General features: G+C 53.8%; 2 protein-coding genes across 5 annotated transcripts in view; one reads left to right on the top strand and one right to left on the bottom strand.

Moving 5' to 3' along the window:
- scap (SREBF chaperone) overlaps positions 1-6,282 on the top strand; it is a 20,010-nt gene extending 13,728 nt beyond the window's left edge. For all 3 annotated transcript variants that reach the window (XM_076139762.1, XM_076139761.1, XM_076139764.1), the window contains exons 13-23: positions 1-304; positions 463-627; positions 2,159-2,360; positions 2,493-2,608; positions 2,770-3,316; positions 3,396-3,481; positions 3,656-3,738; positions 3,983-4,149; positions 4,241-4,321; positions 4,415-4,621; positions 4,853-6,282. The exon at positions 1-304 is cut by the window's left edge and continues 94 nt beyond it. In XM_076139762.1, the coding sequence (XP_075995877.1) occupies positions 1-304; positions 463-627; positions 2,159-2,360; positions 2,493-2,608; positions 2,770-3,316; positions 3,396-3,481; positions 3,656-3,738; positions 3,983-4,149; positions 4,241-4,321; positions 4,415-4,621; positions 4,853-5,098 (2,204 nt within the window). In that variant the 3' untranslated portion in view covers positions 5,099-6,282. The remainder of the gene's footprint in view (positions 305-462; positions 628-2,158; positions 2,361-2,492; positions 2,609-2,769; positions 3,317-3,395; positions 3,482-3,655; positions 3,739-3,982; positions 4,150-4,240; positions 4,322-4,414; positions 4,622-4,852) is intronic.
- Positions 6,283-7,258: 976 nt separating this feature from the next.
- ptpn23a (protein tyrosine phosphatase, non-receptor type 23, a) lies at positions 7,259-20,185 on the bottom strand. Of its 2 annotated transcripts, none has more exons than XM_076139760.1 (25): positions 19,931-20,185; positions 17,848-17,922; positions 17,011-17,138; positions 16,787-16,863; positions 16,640-16,689; positions 16,429-16,560; positions 16,230-16,310; positions 15,924-16,055; positions 15,665-15,712; positions 15,504-15,560; positions 15,348-15,406; positions 15,181-15,260; positions 14,633-14,747; positions 14,424-14,489; positions 14,077-14,222; positions 13,649-13,969; positions 13,408-13,562; positions 12,998-13,329; positions 10,911-12,894; positions 9,995-10,447; positions 9,724-9,908; positions 9,515-9,619; positions 9,217-9,355; positions 9,004-9,117; positions 7,259-8,627 (listed from the first exon to the last, which is right to left on the bottom strand). In XM_076139760.1, the coding sequence occupies exons 1-25, from the start codon at positions 20,012-20,014 to the stop codon at positions 8,061-8,063; spliced, it is 5,685 nt and encodes a 1,894-aa protein (XP_075995875.1). In that variant the 5' UTR covers positions 20,015-20,185; the 3' UTR covers positions 7,259-8,060. The 2 variants fall into 2 exon arrangements, with proteins under 2 accessions (XP_075995875.1, XP_075995874.1); XM_076139759.1 differs by having other exon boundaries at positions 7,259-8,630.
- Between the last annotated feature and the right edge of the window lie 606 nt (positions 20,186-20,791).

A 20,791-nucleotide genomic window follows, 5' to 3' on the forward strand; every position in this document is an offset into this window, starting at 1 on the left:
TGGGGGATCCGGCGGGCGGAGGAGGCCTTCCCCCTCACCTGGGCGTGGCTCCAGTCTTCCACGCCGGCGATCCCACCAGCACTCTCAGCGTCCGCCCCGCCCCCGAGCCCACGCCTTTACCAGAGAACCAGTCACAGGGCCACCACGGCCCCGCCATCGTGGGGCCGCTGGGGCCGCTGCCTCAGGCCCCGCCCTCTGTGCCCCAGGTCAGCTGGGGGGCGGAGGATGAGGAGGGCTGGAGAAGACTTTCCTTCAGGCACTGGCCTTCACTCTTCAGCTACTACAACATCACTTTAGCTAAGAGGTGAGGGCAAACATGGAGAAGAAGTACTTAAGGGGTTAATAACTACAAATCTGACCCTTTCTAACAAATGAAACAAAGACTGAAGTGGTCTTTAATCAAGCAGGTCTTCATCATGAAGCCTCCCTCAGGTCTCATTAGGCTCTGTGTGGTTTCTGTAGGTACATCAGCATCCTGCCCGTCATCCCCGTCACCCTCCACCTGAGCCCCCAGGAGGCCGTGGAGACGCGGCACCCTCAAGACACCAGACACCCGCCGCCGCCACCGCCGCCGCTCATCCCCAAAGTCCCTGCAGACCTCCAGACCACAGACCTCACACTCTACAAGTCAGTACTGATACACTTTGTCAGAGCACAGAGCATGATGTCATTGTTTGTCATCATTTTGATAAGAAGACACACTTGTTTACTCTACACACACGCAAGGTCTCTTCAGCAGAAGTTCATCAGCTGTTGTTCAAGGTGATCTTGGGCCAAGGTCCTGCTGATCTCTACTCTCTGAAGTATTTCCTCATTCTTTGACTGCCACCTGGCCTCTCGTTCAGTCTGGATGTTTGATGTCCTTCAGCCACATGTGTTCTTTATGTGAGGTTGCTGTGAGTCACTGGGCCGAACAAAGAGAGAGAGAACAGGCAGCTTTCTATCTCTGACTCCATCTTTATTGACTCACCGTCCGAACCAGTTTGGTGTCTTGTGTTTGGTGGGAGGCTTCACTCTCTGCTGCTCAGAACGCTGGAGTTTGCCCTCTCTTCCTTCCAGGTCACGGTCGCTGGCTTTCCATTGTACAAACTTTCAAAATGTCAACAATGGAACACACACATTAGAGGCTTCTGTTCTGGGAGGAGCCTAAGCACACACCTTGAAAATTCCAGTGTGAGTGGTTAGTGAGGCGGTGCGCGCACACACACACACACACACACACACACACACACACACACACACACACACACACGTAGGTAGAGTCGCTGCCTCCCCTCCTCACATGCAGACAGACTGTAGTAACATAGAACATCAATGTGGCCTTGGATGTTATGTAAGTGTGTGTTTGAAGGTCGGCTGGTTGACGTTGACGTCTCTTTATCTCTGGCTGAGTTGATACGAGGCTATCAGCTGGTTTTGGGTCAAGGTCACGAGTGTGTGACCCTGAGACGGACGAAGGCCGCTGTGATAAAGTGGAACACATCTCACAAGACAAAGATCTGTGGAGGAGATAAGCAGAAAACATCATAAAGGACAGAGATCAGTCAGCGTAACAATGATGGAGAGAAGGAGTCAGAGCTCATTGGGTCTGTTCAGTCCATGGACCTGAGAGCTGTGACTGCTGGAGGCCGAGCAGACGTGTGGTGTTTCTGTTCTCTCCTCCTTTTCCTTCACCTCCTTTTTCATCTTTTAAGTCTCTAGTTCTTTTTCCTCACCTTACTTTTTCTTGTCTGAAATGTTCCCGTAATTTGCCCAAAAATTGCTTCTAATTTTCCCGAAATGTGGCCGTAGTCTGCTCATATTTTTATGTTTCACCCTGAATGATTGACAGACGATGAAGGATCCGTGTGCAACGGCGAGTTTGGTTCTCTGCAGCATTTATTTCTGAAGCGAGTCGCTCTCACCTCTGTGTGAAGTCTCCTCATCGCGCCAACGCCACATTCCTCAGCCGGGAGAGGAGGCTGCTGCTCCTGACCTCACCACCAGGGGGCAGCAGTCTGTGTGAGAGGAAGAAAGAGAAAGAACAGCAGCAGAATGTGTTCCCATAATGTTCCTCTGTAACCTTGCTCTCCACACGCACGCCCGTCAGCCGCCTGTGACTGTTATCCTCACATGCACGGTTTGATTGACAGCCCCGCCTGCCGCTCTCTCCCCTCAGAGTGGCCGCTCTGGGCCTGGCGGCCGGCGTCCTGCTGGTCCTGCTGCTCTTCTGTCTCTACCGGGTCCTCTGCCCGCGCAACTACGGCCAGAACGGCATCCCGCACGGGCGGCGCCGCAGAGGGGACCTGCCCTGCGACGACTACGGATACTCGCCGCCCGTCAGCGAGATCTCGCCGCTGCTGCTGAGGGGCCACAGCATGGTGAGGAGGAGCAGGCCCTCGAGGACCCACTGGGGAAAGAGATGAAGAAATACAGTTGTAATACTTTTAGAAATGTTCTGTTGTGACGTGTTTTTCCCTTTGTGTGTGTGTGTGTGTTTGTGTTTCCTGCAGGACATCGAGTGTTTGGCGAGTGATGGGATGCTGCTGGCCAGCTGCTGCCTGGCCGGACAGATCAGAGTCTGGGACGCACAGACGGGAGACTGTCTCACCGTCATCCCAAACCAGGGGTGAGACACACAGCTGCTCTGCTGGGGCACAGGGACGACGGGGTTAATGTTTATGTGGCAAACATGAGGATCAGCAGAGGCACCAACTTCCTGTCTGTCTGCTAACTTTAGGTTGTGTGAAGTTTTAAAGGTTTGTGTTGTGTTGTGGTCCGTCTCCTCAGGCTGAGGCGCTGCAGCAGCAGTGGCTGCTGGGAGCAGAGGGACGGCTGGGACAGTGTGGGCGGAGCCTCAGAGTCAGAATGTTTTGGCTCCGAAGGTCACGACCTCTCTATTAATGGCGACGGCCAATCGGAGGACGAGTGTTACCCTCTGAGACGGCGCAGCGCCCTCGCCCGGCCGACCCTCTTCACGGACCAGCCCGACCTCACCCCCCTCATCGACACCAACTTCACCTCTCAGCCGCCCTCCCACCTCTCCACCCCCCCCGTGGGGGGCTTTGACTTCGGGGGTCTGGTGGAGCGGGCCTACATGGAGCACGAGCCGCCCTCGCCCTCCACGTACCCCTCGCCCTCCTCCGCCTCCTCCTCGCCGCCCTCGGGAGCGTTCCTCCAGAGGAGGCCCAGCCTGGGGGACTCCCCGGCCCCCCAGGGCCCGGACAGACCCTCCGCGGCTGGGAGGGCGCTGACGGCGGACTGGGACAGTTCGGTGTGGGCGCTGGACCTCAGAGGAAACCTGATCGCAGCCGGCAGGAGCAGCGGCAAACTGGAGGTGAGAAACAAACACAGCTGAGAAACAAACCTGCATGTGTGAACGCAGACGTGTTCATGATGTAAACATGTGGTTCCAGCTGTGGGACGCAGTGGAGGGGACGCTACGCTGCAGCAATGAAGACGCTGCCTCTGGGATCACTGCTCTGGCTTTCCTCAACAACAGGTAACACACACACACACACACACACACACTTGACTGACTGTGCTCATGGAGTTAAGTAACCTGAGCGTTCAATGTGACTGAATCTCTAGGAGAGTGTTTTTAGACTTACAAGTTACAATGAGATTACCTCCTCCTCCTCTTCCTCTTGCTCCTCCTCCTCCTCCTCCTCCTCAGGATCGTAGCGGCCCGGCTGAACGGCTCTCTGGACTTCTTCACAGTAGAGATCAATAAGCCTCTGGGTCTGCTGCAGTACAGAGGTGAGGACGTTCACCACAACCGATCATACTGAGCTGAAACATCTGACTGAAGAGATTTAAGATCAAAACTATGACAAACTAAAATGTGTAAAAGAAAAAAGCTAAAGATACAATTTGAAATAAAGACAAAGAAAAAGAATAAAAGAAGTTGAAATAGTGAAGTAAACATGAGCAGATATCAGGTGAGATGCAGGTGAGACGTGACTGACGTGTTGAGCTAACGCGTCCTCTGCTCCGCCCTCAGGCGCCCCCGGGCGGGGCAGCGTCCCTCCGTCTCCCTGTTACAGCAGCGAGGACGTGATCAGCTGCCAGCTGACGCGGGCCGTGCAGTGCGCCCACCAGAAGCCCATCACGGTGCTGCGAGCGGCGGCGGGGAGGGTCGTCACCGGCAGCCAGGACCACACCGTCAGGGTAACACACACACACACACACACACGCACACAGAGGCTTAGACCTGAGTACAGATGTTTGGTGCAGGTGTTGACGTTGTGTTGTTGGTCAGGTTTACCGTCTGGAGGACTCGTGCTGCCTCTTCACCCTGCAGGGTCACTCTGGAGGGATCACAGCCATCTATATCGACCAGGTCAGGACCTCCAACAGGAAGTCTGAAGGTTTCTACATGAAGAACAGACACAGAGCCGCATGAACAAACCAGCCGGTTTCTCTCTCTCCTCAGACCATGGTCCTGGCGAGCGGCGGACAGGACGGCGCCATCTGCCTGTGGGACGTCCTGACGGGGAGCCGCGTCAGCCACGTGTACGGTCACCGCGGCGACGTCACCTCGCTGGTCTGCACGACTTCCTGTGTCATCAGCTCGGGGCTGGACGACCTCATCTGCATCTGGGACCGCAGCACCGGCATCAAACTCTACTCCATACAGCAGGTGAGAGAGGGAGAGGGAGAGGGAGAGAGAGAGGGAGAGAGAGAGAGAGAGAGAGAGAGAGAGTGACTGACTGACTGACTGACTGACTGACTGACTGACTGACTGACTGACTGACTGAGAGTAAGAGACTAGACTAGAGAGTGAGAGAGTGTGTGTGTGAGTGAATTTTCCATCTGGAGTTTCCTCTCCCTCTCTTCCCGGGTGGTTGACCTCTTCTGCGTGTCCTTGCAGGAGGTGGGATGCGGGGCGAGCCTGGGCGTGATCTCAGAGTCCCTGCTGGTGACGGGCGGTCAGGGCTGCGTCTCCTTCTGGGACCTGAACTTCGGGGACCTGCTGCAGACGGTCTACCTGGGCCAGAGCAGCGACGGCCAGGGCGTCCGGCAGCTGCTGGTGCTCAACAACGCCGCCATCGTCTGCGACTTCGGCAGCGAGCTCAGCCTGGTGTACGTGCCGTCGGTGCTGGAGAAGCTGGACTGAGAGACGACTGCGCAGAAGACTCTGACTCGGCTAACTGCCGGCTCCGCTGACTCACCTTTGATGTCTTAACTGAGACGACATCATCGGGCCTTTCTCCGTACCGGGCTATTTTTTAACTAAGGTTTTGTTAAACGTGGATGTAGAGAGGAAGAAGCACGACCCTCGGTTAGTGTTTGTTTGGGCCAACGGGACAGGACGCGCCCCTATTGGACACGCCCTCATTGGACACGCCTTTCTTGGACACGCCTCAAAGACGATGTCGTCCACCCGTTACCAGTTGATGCTATTTTTTGCGTGCGAATGTTTTTCCGTGTGTTTTGTGGCTCTCTGCCCTCTATGCTGCTCTTGTGGGCGGGGCTTCACGGTGACCCCGCCCACCTGGAGAGGACCATCAAACCGTTTCCTTACTTTCATATTCCTGCTGCCTCGTTGGCTCATCGGCAAAGTGCAGCCGCGGCGAGCTCGACTGTGAGGCGAAGCTAAAGCTGAGCAGTTACAAGTGTGTGTGTGTGTGTGTGTGTGTGTGTGTGTGTGTGTGTGTGTGTGTGTGTGTGTGTGTGTGTGTGTGTGTGTGTGTGTGTGTGTGTGTGTGTGTGTGTGTGTGTGTGTGTGTGTGTGTGTGTGTGTCAGAGAGAGTGAATGAGTCTGGGCTGTTTTTTTTTTTATAGCAAAACACTGCTGAGAACAAATGTGGGATGTTTCTATGTGACGTGTGTGTGTGTGTGTGTGTGTGTATAAAGTGAACCTCCAGGGGGGCTGTTTGTTTTATGTACAAATCTATTATTTATTAGCGAAACCTTTTGGAATAACAGTTTGTTTATGACTCTTAACCACGTGGACATCATGAGTTCGTCCTCACATTAAGTTTATCATCACGTCACGTTCAAGTGTTAGTTGTCACGGAGACGGGGGTCCCAGGGGGAGGTGGGTTTGGGGTGAACAGCTGATTACTGACGTCATGTTTACATCCTTTACTTTTGTTTTTTTTACAAACTTCGCCCTTTTAGAGATTTTATTTTTATTCCTGTCACTGTAACGCTTCTGTTTTCATTCCACGGTTGCTATAGAAACATGGCGGCCGATATCGTAACATGTTAAAACTGAACATCGACTGGAAATGTAATTTAAGTAGAAAACAACGAAACTAAAACAACTTGGATTAATAAAGTGAGTCAAACACTCGACATGTTTGAGATGGGAAAGCTTTTTGTTTGATCAGAGCCGACCGGACCGTCACACACACACACACACACACACTGCAATGCAACACTACTCATGCTGTAACCATGGAGACCATGGGGATTGTGACGGCTTCGTGTCGGTCCCGTCTCTATCGCAGTCTGGTGTGAAGGTGAACAAGGCTCAGACGGTCACTCAGGATCGGAATCAGACGTCACGATTTAACAAAACAAACGGCACACAAACTTTAACACCGTGGAATGTATTTGATTAGACACATTGATCGCAAATCGATCAAATCCGCCTTCACAAAGTCACAACACAAACTTAAAACGCACAAGCTACAGACGCTTGTCTCCAAACCTGCTCGACTTTATAACGGTTGTAAATTATTAGCTTTGTGTTTTCTGTTTAAGTGCTGATATTTCTTTTTGTACTTTACTTTTCTTGAACTGTGAACGACTCTGAAGCGGAGTGACGTCAGATCAAAGCTTCGGCCTCTTTGGTTTTCGTGTTATTTCTACTTCCGGCTCATTTTAGGAAACATTTGTCTCATTTCCGCCTCTAATCCTCTGAACTCCACTCCGCGTCACGTAGCCGCCGCCATGTTTACCTGCGACAGAACAAACTCCGCCTTATTAAGTTTAACTCCTCCGTTTCTACTAAAAGACCTTACATCAGAGTCCTGAGTGCAGGTAACCATGGTGACGGGCGGCCTATCAGGACGCTCTGCATCCTTACATCATCACATCGTCTCAGCGTTTAGACAGCCGGCAGAAGAACCCGATGCAATCTATCACCAATAATCAATAATCACTCATCTATGAGCTGATTCCCCGTCTGCTCCTCTTTCTCTTCAGGCTGTAGTGGAGGAAACTTATTGACTGTTTTGTAACAGAAGAGAACAAACTTTGTACTAATTTTCTAATAAAGAGACTTTGACTCAAACTCTCCGTCTCCTGTCTTCAAAGTCACAACATGAATATTTAACTTTAACTTTATTTAAGATATTTACAGAGTTACAGACAAGAGAAAAACAATCCACTTGTTAAACGAGCTGATTTGTATGTGTGTTCTGTGTTACCATGACGACTAAGATATACGCACTACAGACTGGGAGATGGGGGGGGGGGTTGTATCAGTAGATAGCTCCACCCCCCAACTCTTCCAAGCTCCGCCTCCCAGTGTCTGGCCTGTCAACTTGTAGTCATTCCAGTCATTAAACACATCACGGGGACGACGTCATCGCTCCGCCGCGGCCCGGCCGTCGCCTTGACAACCTGCGGAAGAGCCGTGACAGAGCAGTGCATGCTGGGATTGCTTCGGCCCACGTACAAAAGGGGATCCGTCAATCACAGAGGAAGAAGGAGAGAGAGAAAGAAAGAAAGCGGCAAAGAGCGACAGAAGGAAGGAACAGATACGGAGGAGTGCATAGTGATTTGGTCCCAGAAGCGCAGGCCACCAGTGATGAAGGGTGTGTGTGTGTGTGTGTGTGTGTGTGTGTGTGTGTGTGTGTGTGTGTGTGTGTGTGTGTGTGTGTGTGTGTGTGTCAGGTAGCACACACCCCTAAAGCAACACAAAGACAGCAATCTTTAAACCGAATTCCCGCTATTTGCCACCAGGCACGTCTCGGTAATCAACTCCTAAATGTCTCTGCCGATCGTCCCAAAACTCCCAGAATTCTGTGTTTCCCTTCTCTCTGCGTCAGGATTACAAAGTGCTACAGGCCCTCCGGTTAAAGTGAGAGGAGAGAGAGAGAGACAGGCAGCTCTGCAGACTGGTCTCAGTTCTTGTTGAGGGTCCACAGGGGGTCCAGGCTGCTGAGCGGGTCGTCCCCGTTCTGCCGGGTCCCCTGGAGGCCCTGACCCTCGGCCGGCTGCAGGAAGCTCTGTTTGGTCACGCGCTGCTTTCCCTTCCCTCCTCCCTCCATGGAGAAGGCCTCGGGCGTCAGGGAGGCCAGGAGCTCCAGAGACGAAGGGGCGGGGCCGGAGGGGGCGGGAGGCGGGCTGATGCTTGGCGACGCCTCTGGTTCTGGCTGGTCGTTGGCCGCCGGAGGCGTAGAGGGAGGGGCAGCTTCGACGGCGTTGGGCGGAGGGGAGAGGGGGGGGCTGAGTGAGGGAGGAGGCTGATCTGTGAGGTCCTGAGGAAGCTGGACTTCAGCCGCCGGGTCAGCATCGAGCAACGCCGCGGCCGCCTGCTCCTCCAGGCCACAGGGGGCGCCGGCGTCCACGGCCGGGTCTGAAGAGCTGGACGGGCGGATGCTGAGCTTGGCGATGGTGGCTTGGATGGAGCTGATTGGCATGTCGCCGCCGAGGACGATGTCCTGCTGCGACTCCTGACGGGAGTAAGACTGCTGAGGAAGGAGGGAGAGAGAGGGAGAGGGAGAGAGAGAAAGGGAGAGGGGGGGAGAGAGAGAGTGAGAGAGAGGGAGAGGGAGAGTGAGAGAGAGGGAGAGGGAGAGGGAGAGGGAGAGGGAGAGAGGGAGAGAGGCAGAGAGGGAGAGGGAGAGGGAGAGGGAGAGGGAGAGGGAGAGAGAGAGAGAGAGAGAGGCAGAGAGGGAGAGGGAGAGGGAGAGAGGCAGAGAGGGAGAGGGAGAGAGGCAGAGAGGGAGAGGGAGAGAGGGAGAGAGAGGGAGAGATTAAAGTAGATGTCTGATGACCTCATGCATGTGTGACATACACACATGAAGGTAGTTTGTCTGTTCTCCATCTGAGCAGAGGTCAGACCTTAGTGGGTGCAGTGCCTGTGTTCTTGCTGTAGGTGGCGGTGGTGATGCCGTGGCGCTGGAGGACCTGCTCAGCCTGCTTCAGCACCGCTTCATAGCAGAACTTCAGGTGGAGCTGAAACCAAACAGAGCCTCGGGTTCAGATAAAGCCTCTGAAGTGGAGCTCAGACAGGTGTGCGCGTGTGTGTGTGTGTGTGTGTGTGTGTGTGTGAACCTTCTCCTGCAGCATGTTCTTCCTCTGCTGCCTCATCTTCTTCACCAGCAGTGGCAGGTCTGGGATGCCGTTTCCTGCCTCCAGCTCCTGCAGCGCCGCGTACAGCAGACAGAAGGCGCCGGTGCGTCCAACGCCCGAGCTGAGAGACACAAGAGTATGATGTCACCATGGGCAACACACACACACACACACACACACACACACACACACACACACACACACACACACACACACACACACACACACACACACACACACACACACACACACACACACACACACACACACACACACACACCTGCAGTGCACCACCACAGGTGTGTGTAGGGGCCTCTGGTGGAGGTAGTGACCATGGACCTCCTGGATGAAGCGCAGCAGGTTGCTCTTGTTGTCAGGGAGACCACTGAAGAAGAAGAAGAAGAAGACACACAAAGAGTTATCCAATCACAACACAGCGTGCGTCTCGGCTTGTGTTCTCTGCTGATTGCTGACTTCCTGCTCACTCACAGCTCGGGCCAGGAGGTGAACTGCAGGTGAACCACAGTGCGCTTCAGGCTCTGGTCTCTGTACTGCAGACTGATCATGCGCTCCACGTGTGTGGGCGTGGTCTTCTGCGTGGTCAGGCTGAGCGTGATGGCGCCCTGAGCCAGCTGCTGGCCGCGCTCGGTGGGGAAGTACCTCAGAACCTTTCCCTGGAAGAGAACCGGGAAGAACACGTCAGGAGAAAAGGACATGAACGCCTCCTGTGTGTGTGTGAGAGTCCTCCGGTCACACACACCTTCTGCAGCTCCTGCTCCGACACCAGCATGACCACCAGCGACACCTTCTGCTCGTACACCATCAACCAGAAGTCTGCGGCCGTGCCGGTGAGCGGCGCCTGCGTGGCGATGAGGCGCGGGCAGTACGGCGACAGCTCCTCCACGTAGCTGGCGTTGATGTAGTCGTCCTTGCCCGAGTGCAGCACCACGCGGTTGATGTCGTAGGGCATCACGTCCTGGTGCCGGTTCTTCATGGTGTAGCAGCGGGCGATGGCGATGGACAGCTGGCGGGCGTCCTTCTCCTGCTGGTCCTGGAGCTCCTTCCAGCGGGCGTCCAGCACCGACAGGCCGCCCTCGCTCTCGCACGGCTGCTCCAGAGAGTCCACCTGGGCTCTGTAGTGCTCCAGCTCCGTGAAGAGACGGGCCACGCGCTCCGGGGCCTGGTACGGGTCGCCCTGGATCAGCAGGACCCCCTGGAGAGGAGACACAGTCCACAAGATGAGACCAGATCAAGGCTGAGAAACATCTGAAGGGTTCAAACGACTCATTCATGGTCCAGACGTTGATCTGGTGGTCACACATGTTGCAGTTTACATTAGGACAGGAAGAAACAAAAGAAAATCTGACTGCTAGACATTCAGGATGATTTATTCTTTAATCTGAGGGAACAAAGACAACGATCAGGTGAAGCTTCAGAGAGAGAGAACAGCTGATCAACTTTATTTACATCAGATTCTTCTAAAAACCATCAACTGACCTGAAGCTACGTTTACAACCTAAAACACATTTCCAGAGTTTAGTCCGGCCCTGAGTGTCTACACACACACACACACACACACACACACACATACATGAAGTGCATGAGTCTAATCTACAGTGAGGCCAGGTGTGGGTTTGTGTGCAGGTCTAGTCCTCGGCGGGGGGGGCCGGCCCTACCTGGGCGCTCTTCTTACGCCGCTCCCCATCCTGCGGGTCGGCTTTGGTGGGCTGGAGGACGTTGGTGGGGGCCTTGGTGCCGCCCGGCTGGCTCTCTGGGCTGGACGAGAGGAGGTCGTCTGTGCTGGAGTTCTGTCGCTGAAAGAGGGAGGTGGAAGGAGACGCTGCGGAGGGAGAGGGGAGGCTGGGGGGGGCCGCCGGGGCCGGGGCCGGTCTCTGCTGGGCACTGAGGGTCAGAGAGGTCGGACCTGGAGAGGGGGAGGGGGAGGGAGAAGGTGAGGGGGAGGGAGGGACGGCGTTGGGGGCGGGAGCCGGCGGTGGAGCTCCGGGCTGGGGCTGGATCATGTGCTGAGCAGGGGGGGCAGGTGGACCAAGGGGGGCCATGGCAGGGGGCTGCTGAGGGGCACTGGGAGGTAAGTTAGGTCCTGGAGCTGCAGGGTACCTGGTGGCGGCCGGAGGGGGCTGAGGCTGCTGTGGGGCCACAGGCTGGGGGGCCAGAGGAGGCTGAGGCATCATGGGGGCCCCTGGGGGGTAGCCCCCAGGGTGAGGGGGCAGAGGCTGGCCCGGCATGCACATGGGAGGCTGCCCAGGGTGGGGGTGGGGGTGGGGGTGGTGCTGTGGCGGTAGGTTAGTGGGGGGCATGTGGGCTGGCGGACCCCTTGGCAGGTGGACCTGAGGGCCGTGACCCATGTGAGGCTGTGAGACAGGCGGCATCTGAGGGTGCAGGGTGGGGGGCATGTAGTTCTGAGAGACCGGAGGCATTGGCTGATTGCTGGGGGGCATCTGGGCTCTGGGACCACTTGGCATCTGCATCTGTGGATGGGGGGCCATGTGCTGGGGGTGCATGGAGATCTGCTGCTGCTGCTGCGGCAGCATGTGAGGGTGGGGGGGGCCGGGGGGCATCTGTGGGTGCATGTAGGCCTGAGGGGCAGGCAGGGTGGGCTGAGGGGTCGGGGGGATTTGAGGATGTGGAGCTTGAGGGGGGATCTGAGCCTGGGGGGGCCTGGGCATCATCTGTGGGTGCTGCTGGGGCACAAAGCCCTGAGGGGTCTGGTAGCTTTGGGGCCCTGGAGGATGGTGCTGGTAGCCATTTTGTTGTTGATGAGGCTGCAGTTGGCCAGGGAACGCCTGATGGTACTGGGGGGGCATCCCAGGTCTGTGCTGTGGGGGCAAGTATCCATGTGGGTAACCCTTCAGGGCCTGGAGAGGAGGATGGGGGCCAGGAGGACCAGGAGGACCCCTCGGACCTGCCTGGTACCCCTGAGGCAACGGCGGCCCGGGGTGCTGGGGGAACTGCTGAGGCTGAGGCTTCTGCTGCTGCTGCTGCGGTTGTTGGGGCGGTGGTCCCTGCATGGGCATCCCTGGGTGGTGTATGAACTGAGGGTAGCCCCCCATCTGCGGGGGCACAGCGTAGCCTACAGGGGCTCCAGGCGGCCCCCGCTGGTGCTGTGTGGGGGCGTAGCTCGGGATGGGGGTCTGGATGCTGTCCACAGTGGTGGTGGAAGGCCGGACCGGGGCAGTGGGGCCAGGTTGGGGGGCTTGAGGGGGGGGCGGCCCGTACATTGAGACCGCCGCCTGCGGGGGCATTTGCGGTGCGATCTGAGGCAGCGCTCCACGGGGGAGGGGTCCAGGAGGGAACTGAGCGATCCGTGCCAGCAGCTCCGGAGGGGGCAGGTTGGCAGGGAAGCGAGGAAGACCGGCGACCGGAGCGCCGGGCCAGGGCAGAGAGCCGCTGCCCCCCAGGTGAGCACGAGGAGGCAGGTAGGCCTCAGGACCGGGCAGACGAGGAGCAGAGGTGGGGTGGGAGGGGATGTTGGGCGGGAGGCTGCGGAGCTCCTCAGGCAGGTCCCCCCCTAACGCCAGGATGGCTGCACTGAGCTGGGCCAGCTCCGGGTCCTCCAGGCCCGAGTCCACGTCCGACACCTTTGGCTGCAGGGAGGGTTTGGCTGCGGTGGGCCGGGCTGGGGGCTTCTTCTGGGTCTCTCTGGAGAGGAGAAGAACAAAAGAGATGCACAGGTCAGAATAATGTGGAGGCGGTTCTGTGGCTCGCTGTGACTGAACAGCTCAGAGTGTGACGTCTTCCTCACCTCTCCAGGATGGGCTTCCTCTCCTCCTCCCTGGTCTGACACAGAGTCTTGGCTTTCTCCAGCAGGCGTGACGCTTTGGCCTCCAGGTCGTCGTAGAACTCCTTCCCCTCCTGGGATTTCTTCATCAGGTCCTCGTAGGCTTCGTAGGAGGCCACCAGGGTCTGGACCGTGCCGTTCCACTGCTGCTCCGTCTGGGTCAGGCCCTTGCGGACTGAAGCGTACTGGACGTTGGCCTCGGTCAGAGCCTTCAGGATGTTCTCCTGAGCTGCCAGGTTCTGGTCGATGTAGACCTTCACGTGCTCGTACTTCTTCAGCTGCTCCTCAAACAACCGCTGGAGAGATTCAGATCATTAGAAGGTCATACTTTGCAAACTAAACCTAAAGACTTTCTGAACGTTGAGATCACACACCTTCATGTCAGCCCTCTCCGTGGTTACCAAGGTAGAGGTGATGTCATCCATCTGGATGAGATCACGCAGCTGTTTCTCTAAGGAACCTCTCTGCTCCCTCATCTCCTGAACCTTCCCCAGGATCCGCTTCATACACTGCAAACCTGCTACCTCCTCTGTACACACACACACACACACACACACACATTAACACCCTTCCATCAACACTTGGTGAGCTCATTCTACAGCATCGCAGCCTGACCTTCGCTGAGCTGGGGGCGGGGCAGGGCCTCCCTCAGGCTCTCCAGCGGCCCCCCCAGGAGGCGCAGGTTGCTGATGTGCAGGTTCATGGCGCGGTGGAGCTCCGTGTTTGTGAAGCTAGCTTTCTCGTGAGCCTCCATGTATTTCTCCAAGTCCCTGTGGATCTCGGCCAGCGCCTGGGCCTGAGCCGCAGGGTGCACCTCTGCCGCCGCCGCCGGGCCGGCCACCTCCAGGAGAGCTCGCTCCCCGGACTCATCGGCCTCCAGGACGTCTTTGATCTCCTTCAGTGAAGACTCCACGTCAGTGAACACGCCTGACAGCACTGTGGAGAAGGAACATGAGAGGAACGTGTGTGTGTGAGAGAGTGTGAGCCCTGACTGAAGAGGAAAACACGAGTGTGTGTGTGTGTGTGAGGTCTGAGCTGCTGACCCTGCATGGACTGGATGAGGCTCTTGACCGTATCGGGTCGGACACTGAGCGCAGCACACTTCTCCATCAGGACGGTGGGGATGTGGTTGTACAGGTCCAGGTTGTCCACAGACTCCGGCTCCAGGCCCAGAGAGTCCATGAACTGTCTGCAGGGAGAACAAGAGAGTTAGCTTCAATCACACACACACACACACACACACACACACACACACACACACACACACACACACACACACACACACACACACACACACACACACACACACACACACACACACACACACACACACACACACACACACACACACACACACACACACACACACACACACACACACACAACTCACTCTAGTGTCTCGTTCTTGCTCTCGATCTTCATCATGATGTCCCTCAGCAGCTTGGCCTTCTCTTCACTGCAACAACAAAGACGTAACCATAACAACAGTCGATTCTAATACTTCCCGCCCCACGGAACACACTCACTGGTTTCAGCATCACACACACACACACAGTTGAATACAGTACAGAAGTCCGTCAGTCTGGTCCTGGAGCTCACCTGTACAGAGACGAGGCCTCGTGAGCCGCCATGGGGACCAGCTTACAGAACAGGTCTGGACCCGTCACACTGGGGTCGGTGGGGTTCACTGGCAGAGCTTTCACCAGAGGGGCGCCTGTACAGACAGAGGGGTTGGTTTGAACGTCACACTAACACACACATTATGTTCATCAGATACAGATGAAGAGTGTGGCAAAAGAGAGCGACAGATGAAGCTCTGAGCTCTACTGGGCCTCTGAGGTCCAGCTGGACCTGTGAGGGCTCTTTACTCCAGGACAGATCCATTCAGTTACCCTGACTGATTTTAAAGCATCCCATTACTTCATGAAGATGGAGCCTGACAGAGGATCGGATGAAGAGGAACGACCTCATCCCAGAATCGACCAGCAGACGGATGCAGACGTTTGTTTCCCATTACAGAAACTTCCCCGCATAGCAATGAAGCTGGACTTCTGCTCAGTCTGCTTTGCATGAAGATAAAGGCACTGAGTGACCAGGCTGTGTGTGTGTGTGTGTGTGTGTGTGTGTGTACTGGAGCTTCCTGTTACCTTTGACTGAGGCCAGTGTCTCTAAAGAAGGCACCGTCTCATGGTAGATGAAGTCATTGTCCTTCTTGGCCGAGTTAAACCTGTAGATCAAAGGTCACGTGGTTAACACAGAGAAGTGGGCGGAGCTTCGTCTCCTGTGAAACTTTAACAAAGGGCTCCTGACTCACTTTCCCCCAATCACATCCATAGAGAACTTCAAGGCCTCCTGCACACTGTCGGGCTGACCCTGGGGACGGGGACAGAGACAGAGGTCAGGTTAGGCTTCAAGCTTCAGGAGAAACATGGAGGGACTGAAGATCACACACACACACACTTAGACTCACCTTGGCCAGCTTCACGGCTTCATTGAGTTTGTCCAAGGAGCTCTGCAGGTAAGCCAACTGAGGGGAGAAGCAAGTCCATAAATGAAATGAAACAGGGGTCAAAGGTCAAAGAACGGCAAAAAAAGCCAGTAGAAGAAGAAGAATCTGAAACGTGGTCCTACCCGCTCGCCATACTTCTGCTGCTCCTCCGCCTGTTTGCCCATGTGGAGCTGTGTGGAGACGAGCACGGCTGAGTGAGTCACACACACACACACACACACACACACACACACACACACACACACACACACACACACACACACACACACACACACACACACACACACACACACACACACACACACACACACACACACACACACACACACACACACACACACACACACACACACACACACACACACACAGCATCAGACTCACGTGTGCTATGGAAGCAAAGTAGTAGATCTTCATCTGGACCAGTTTCTTCCAGTCCTTCTGGATCTTTCCCAGCATGGAGGCCGTCTCTGAGTTCTCCAGAGCCCTGCAGGCCTCTTTGTAGTAATCCACCACCTGCAGCAGGACCAGCAGAGACCACACACCGGTGAGGGGGAGGAAGAACACCTATCAACCCTCCAAACACACACTGCTGCCTTTACACAACAGCTAACACTTCAATTGATCCTGAACCTCCTACAGTGGGTTAATAAAGTAAAGCAGATTGGTGTGATATTGATAAACGTTGACCTGAGCACTGATGCGGGCGACCAGGAAACTCTTCCTGTTGTCCAACATGGACTTCTCCAGAAGACACTCCTGAGCCTGACCCTAGGACACAGAGAGACCGGTGAGAATCTATCCGTGTGCGTGTGTGTGCGTGTGTGCGTGTGTGTGTGTGTGTGTGTGTGTGTGTGTGTGTGTGTGTGTGTGTGTGTGAGAAACCTACCAGCATGAGGTTGATGTTGAGGTTAAGGATCTGATGACTCATGTCCACGCTGAAGTTGTGGCTGAAATGGTCGCTCAGGTAGGAGAAGGCTCCTGCTGAGCACTGGAAGTGTGTGCAGGACACCTTCATCCCCTGGACACACAGCAGAGAGGTGAGTGGGCCCAGTGTGTGTGTGTGTGTGTGTGTGTGTGTGTGTGTGTGTGTTCCTTACCTCCTCAGACACCCTGTTATCCATGGCTCCCAGCATGGAGTGCAGCGCCCCTGTGGAGAAACCATAGAGAACACGAATGAGCTGAGAGCTGAGGGCGTCTCACTGCAGCGGCTCAGATACAAAGACGAGCCATGTGACCCAGCTCACCCAGGTTGTAGAGGATGCAGGCCTGCTCGTAGCTGATGTCATCGTGGGTCACGGTTTTCCCAGAGAAGATCTCCGTCCTGGTTTAACGGAACATCAAAGACAAGAGTCGCCGCATGAGATGGAGGCTAGAGTTACAACGTTACACAGCTGATATTATGTCTCACACTGTCTGTACGTGTGTGTGTGTGTGTGTGTGTGTGTGTGTGTGTGTGTGTGTGCTGTACCATGAGATGGGCACCGACGCCTCCTGGCTGGACCCCATGGGGACGCGGCTCTGCAGGTAATGCAGCTGGCCAAAGTACTTCCTCAACGTGCTGCATCCTTCGAAGTCCCTCGTCACGTTCACCGCACCCTGTCACACAAACACACACACACACACAAACACACACACACACACACACACACACACACACACACAACCACACTTTATAACATGGGTTTTCTTTCTTGAATAACATTTTCCCTGCCCTTCTTCACGTTATGGGGTGACATCGCAGAATCCATGTAAACATACTAAGGGGTTCAGGGTCAAAGGTCACAGGAGAACCCTTTCTGACGCAGCAGTGAACTTATTTGTGTCTAACTCAGCTTCTCTCTTCACGTAGAGCAGCGTTAGAGGCTTTAACAGGCCTTCATGGATCCATAAGGGTCCATTCTATAGATTACAGACCAAATCTACCAGCCGACAGGAAACATGGTGACAGAGTTCAGACGTCATCATCCTGAACAACATTAAAGTTGTCTCAAAGTGCCGGCGTGTCGTGTGAATCATGTAGTCGTAAACCTATTTGTTCTGGCCCGTAAACAGAGTTGGAGCGGAGCCAGAGCGGCATGGATTTCCTCATAGGCCCGTTACGCAACGTGGCAAGCATGCCTCAGCTGCTGGGACGTCTGTGTGGGAGCTGGATCCAGACGTTTACTCTGCGCAGGAAAGACTCAATCAACCTCCAGAGGGGTCAGAACATCACGCTCGGCCTTACGCGACCCTGGACCTGACAGACAGCTACACACACCTCCACTCCCGCACCTCTCCGGGCCGAGGCCCACAGAGAACTGCTCACCTGTCGCAGCGTCTCCAGTTTCTTCAGCTGTTCATTGTAGTTGTCTGGATTCTCTCCGTAGTTCTTCAGGATGAACTGGAAGGTGGAGAGACAGAAGCAACAGGTGGCTGAATGGACGGCACTTTAAGAAGTTTAAGAAGGCAACATGACGGAGGAAAGCAGTTCCTGGAAGCTTCTGGATAACTGTCAGGACATTTACACTGTGAATGATGTTTGTTTACTTTTTTTCTAGCTTCACACAGAATATATTTTGTATAATAGTTTTATTGTTATTATATTCATATTCTTTATAATGATTTCATTTAAGATTCTCTCCAGTTGTCTTTGTCTCCGGGGTCATGATCACATTATGATCGTCTTTAGCAGCAGCCCAGACTGAAGCTGTGCCCGTATCCCATCATGCTTTGCCACAGACGTCCACTGTCCCCTGGAGCCTCTGTAATGGCTGCTTAGTGTCAGCTCAGGAGACAAAGCACCCTGCAGAACGGCCAGACAGCGAGAGCTTCCTGCTAGTGTTTCTGTAATAAAGCCAGTGGAGTTGTCACATGAGCAAAGTTCAACAATGACACAGAAACAAATCAAGAGCCAAAAGCCATGAAGTTAGTTTGACTTTTTCTTTTTTTCTCCCTACACTGCTGGTTGACATCATCCTGTAGAAACCTACGACCTCATCAACCAACAACAATGATGTCATCCAACATCACATTAGTTATCCTCTCTCTCTCTCTCTCTCTCATAACAACAATAATACAAAATACACAACCTGTACATGGAAATGTAAATACAAATGTAAATATACCATATCTATAATATTTATAGTATTTTAGACTGTTGATCCAAAATGAAACCAAGCAGTGTTAAACATAACAAGCTGCTAGTTTCTCTGTTATTAGGTTGAGTTTGTCCAGAAAAGGAAACATTCATTGACGACATCTATTTAAATATTGACTCAGTCTATCGGTTAATACTTCATCGAGTAGAAATGTCAACATGTCAACATGGCATGCTTCCAGCTTCTCTGATTGCAGAGTTTGCAGCATTTCTGTATTTCTCATCACTGTAAAAGCCTTTGTTGTTGTTGTTGTTTTGAACACTTTTTCTCTGGATGACATATCTTACTTTATCCTGCCTTAATGTTTTGGAACACAACTCTAGATTGTGTCATTCCTTCACACTTTTTCTCGCGGGAGTATTCCCGGAAGGAATCGAGCCGGAAGGGCAAAGATCTGAGGTCTTATCTCTGTGGAGAAGGAGCCGGAAAATGGCTCAGCAGATAAATGAGATCAGAGATACGAACATATGACTGACAGACACAAGCTTCTCTCTCTCTCTCTCTCTCTCTCTCTCTCTCTCTCTCTCTCTCTCAGGTAGACATGACATCATACCAGAGTGAGGTCAGGCTTGCTGCTGTGAGGTCAGAACTAAAGATCCTAAAGAGAGGAGAGTCTGAGGCTGCAGCTCCACTTCCTGTTCAGAACTCAAGCAAGTTCTTTCCTCTGGCAGAGGAGCCACAAGGCAAATTCCAGAAAATCTTCTTGGCTCATGAGCACGAGACAATGACATCATCGCTGTTTACTGTTCTCATGAGGACCGAGGAGCCACACTGACACCTATACTTGCGTCCTACACACTAACACCTACAGTCATGTCCTACACACTAACACCTACACTTCTCTGTTATAAACACGCAGATTCAGCGCGTAAGTCAATGTTGTGATTACAGTCATAACTTCAAAACAACGCTTCGAGGCGTCACACTCTCCTCGCATGTGTGTACCATATTCCCGGTTACACACGGTCACGGTTGTTGGGCTTTATCTTAACTCGTTCGCACAAAGTTATTAGATAATTATGAACTTTAAACTTGACGCGCTAGCTTAAATATTAGCTCTCGTGCGGCTAACGTTAGCAAACAGAGGCGGTGGTCCGGCAGCAGCGTCGGGACCTTCTGGAAGATTCTTCTCGTCCTTCGCCACAGTCTGGCCGCTACGTGAGCTGGTTCATTAGTGAGCCCGGTCCTCCATAATCCCTGCCGCCTTGACTTCCGACCCCAGCCCCGGCGCTCCTGTCCCTCCCAGCTCACCTGCCTTACGGACGGGCTGAACGGGAACTCCCCAGCCTCCTTCAGGTCCAGCCAGATCATCGGCATCCGGGGCACCGCCTCCATCGCGGCGGGCGGCGGCTCTAAACGTGTCCGTGAGCCGTTACGGTGTCAGAACACCGCGGACAGATGTGTTGACGCCGAACGTTTTCCAGCTAAACGCTTTTCCTCCCAAACAACTGTGTCATGTAGCCATTTCCACTTCAACCGGAAGCTGGAGGTACGTGTGACGTAGGCACCGGGCTCGCCGAGGATTGTGGGAGATGTAGTTACGTTGACAACATCAATAGTTCACTTCTGTAGCTTGTAACAGAAGAAAAATAACAAGACCAGACCTGATTACGTTCACATGAAACTAAGAGAAGCCAAACAAGGACACAACACAGTTTACATATAGAAACGTTGCATTAATGTAAAAGCAATGTAATGTAAAGGAGTTTTGACTCCACAATGTGAGACAAAATCACTCCATCAACAAAGCCTAAACTGAAAAAGACAATCTTCCAGTCATAACAAAAGCATTCAAATGTTCATTTTAAAATTAAATGTATCTATTGTGCACTACATGACGCCTTTTCTGTACATTGACTGTATGTCTATTGTCTGTATGTCTGTATATTTTATATTTTATCATAAAGCTCTTCAGTTGCTGCAGAAGTCCTCTGGCTAGAAGTCTCCAGTTGCTTCTTATCTTTTTAATAGCAACTCTGTGGCCAACTCTTGGGAGAGGTGCACTGTGGCAGGACGGAATATGATATGAAAAGTGTGCAACGTATTTTTGCTTATCACAGTCACCGTCACAATTTGATCTTGAACGTTAGTCTGTTGTGGTTTCTCCTCCCC

The sequence above is a fragment of the Genypterus blacodes genome, unplaced genomic scaffold (genome assembly GCF_046128005.1).
Source record: "Genypterus blacodes isolate CSIRO-AG114 ecotype Tasmania unplaced genomic scaffold, CSIRO-AGI_Gbla_v1 ptg000449l_1, whole genome shotgun sequence".
Classification (NCBI taxonomy): domain Eukaryota; kingdom Metazoa; phylum Chordata; class Actinopteri; order Ophidiiformes; family Ophidiidae; genus Genypterus; species Genypterus blacodes.